The 2,500-nt window shown below is 49.2% G+C and overlaps 1 protein-coding gene across 1 annotated transcript in view; it reads left to right on the forward strand.

Annotated features, from left to right (window-relative positions):
• LOC123520583 overlaps positions 1–2,500 on the forward strand; it is a 91,625-nt gene that overhangs the window by 28,490 nt on the left and 60,635 nt on the right. Inside the window, 1 exon segment of the mRNA XM_045282983.1 lies at positions 551–831. Coding sequence (XP_045138918.1) covers positions 722–831 — 110 coding nt within the window. The 5' untranslated portion in view covers positions 551–721.

Here is a 2,500-nt window from a genome sequence, read left to right on the forward strand (position 1 = left end):
TACCCGTGTTGCACCTGTCACCTATAATCATCCTCCCAGGTGTTCCTTAAGGTGCACAGGTGTTTGTATGATTCCCAGGTGTGTTTAGGTGGCTCCAGGTGGTGTTGCGTGTTCACAGGTGTTGTTATGTGTGTTTTAAAGTGTTCCAAAGTGTTCTGACGTCCATACATCTGTTATAGCATTAGTTCTGTATCTCTAAACATCCCAACCATACCAAACCATACTAAATCATCCACACACAGCATCTTTCCTAACCTCCACCCACTTACTTCCACAAGCCCCGCCATTCCCAGCCATCCACGCCAAACCATCCTTACTTTCTTCATATGTAGGAGGGGAAATCTGGCCAAGGGCAGCAAAAAACATTGAAGCAAAACACACACTTAGGTGCCAGTTCCCGAGCAGGTACAAGAGTTACCCAAAAAGGGGATAAATGTCTTAAACCTCCCATCTGTCCACTTCACCCACATACCAGCTACTTCAGGCCCCCCCCCACCACCTCATACCCCTTACTTGTCAACACCTCCCTCACCACCCACTCCACGCACAGGTCCCTGAATGAGCCGCCAGCGCTGCCACAGACCGCCCACGTCCACACCCACCTCTGCATCACGCCTCGCTTCCTCGCCGGCCGTCAGTCTCGCCCGAACTTCATACAGGACGGACGTGCGTGCCTCCGCCTCCGCCACGCCTGCTCAGTGCCCAACCCGCAGCCGTCGCAATGGTGATCAAGGAGAAGAAGAAAACGGAGAAGATGGAGAAGAAACCACAGAAGCAAAAGCCGGAAACACCTAAGGATGAGAAGTGTATTTGCCAGATATGCACGTGTGGGTGAGTACTGATCTAACCTTCTCCCTCTCCCCCTTTCCCTCTCCCTCTCTCTTGCCCCCTGTTGCACCTGTCACCTGTAATCATCCTCCCAGGTGTTCGTAAATGTGATCAGGTGTTTTCATGTGTTTTCCAGGTGTTTTCATGTGCTTACAGGTGGTGTTGTGTGTTCAAAGGTGTTGTTATGTGTGCTTTCAAGTGTTCTAAAGTGTTGCTACGTGTTCTTGAGTGCGTGTTCCTCTCAGTGCGCTGTATAGAAAGTGTTTGTGCATGTCGTGGTTGTTTGTGTAGGAGTCGAAGGTAAGATGGTGTGTGAGGTGCGGGATATTGATGAACAGTGGACAGGTGATGGCCGAGACTGGGGTTAAGTTAGGTTGGGTAAGGTTAGGTTAAGTTAGGTTAGGTTGGGTTGGGTTGGGTTGGGTTGGGTTAGGTTAGGTTAGATTGAGTTGAGTATCCTTTTTTTCTTATTTTTATCTATTTTTTTTAAGGGAATTTAAGTTTTTTTTTTTTTAGGGGAATAATTTGTAGGTGATGTATGCTTATGTGACACACACACACACACACACACACACACACACACACACACACACACACACACACACACACACACACACACACACACTCAAATCATGAGTAATATCCCCTCCTCCTCCTCCTCCTCCTCCTCCTCCTCCTCCTCCTCCTCCTCCTCCTCCTCTTACTACTACTACTACTACTACTACTACTACTACTACTACTACTACTACTACTACTACTACTACTACTACTACTACTACCACCACCACCACCACCACCACCACCACCACCACCACCACCACCACTACAACAATAATAACAACAACAACAACGATGACGACGACTATCCCCACCCACACCACACACACACACACACACACACACACACACACACACACACACACACACACACACACACACACACACACACACACACACACACAAGAATGCAACCGTAACCCTTTAGTCACAGGTACAAGAAACAGGTGTGTTCGTGTGGGCAGGTGTGACATGTCCTCGGCTGGTGGCAGGGAGAGAGAGAGAGAGAGAGAGAGTAGGAGTAGGAGTTGGAGGAGGAGGAGGAGGAGGAGGATGGAGGAAAAGGGGGCGTGTCCATATTAGGCACAGCGGCTCCAGCTCCTCACACACACACACACACACACATACACACACACACACATAGGGGTTCACTCAGCCATCTCAACCTCTGCCCACGCCACAATTCCCTCCTGCCCACACACCACACGCCCTAACTGCAAGAAGTGGTGGTGGTGGTGCATGATTCTACTGCAGAGCGAATATTTGTTGGCCTTTTAAACTGGTTGTGTGTGTGTGTGTGTGTGTGTGTGTGTGTGTATAAGAAGTGTACAAGAAAGTGGGAGGAGGAGGAGGAGGAGGAGGAGGAGACCGTTCATAATTTGCGTGGAATGACAACAGGAAAGAAGGAAGGAAACGACGCAGGGATGAAAAAAAAAGGAAAGAATAAGAAAAGAACATCCAAATTATGAGAACATGGAAGGACAGAAGGGAGGAGAGTAAGTCGTGATATTGAAGGAGGAGGAGGAATAGGAGGAGGAGGAGGAGGAGGAGAAGCCGGGTATTCAGGGGCCGGGCAGAAACTCAAGGGCGGACAAGGTGAAAGTCTAACCCGTCT

Source organism: Portunus trituberculatus, chromosome 7 (genome assembly GCF_017591435.1).
Source record: "Portunus trituberculatus isolate SZX2019 chromosome 7, ASM1759143v1, whole genome shotgun sequence".
Taxonomy (NCBI): Eukaryota; Metazoa; Arthropoda; class Malacostraca; order Decapoda; family Portunidae; genus Portunus; species Portunus trituberculatus.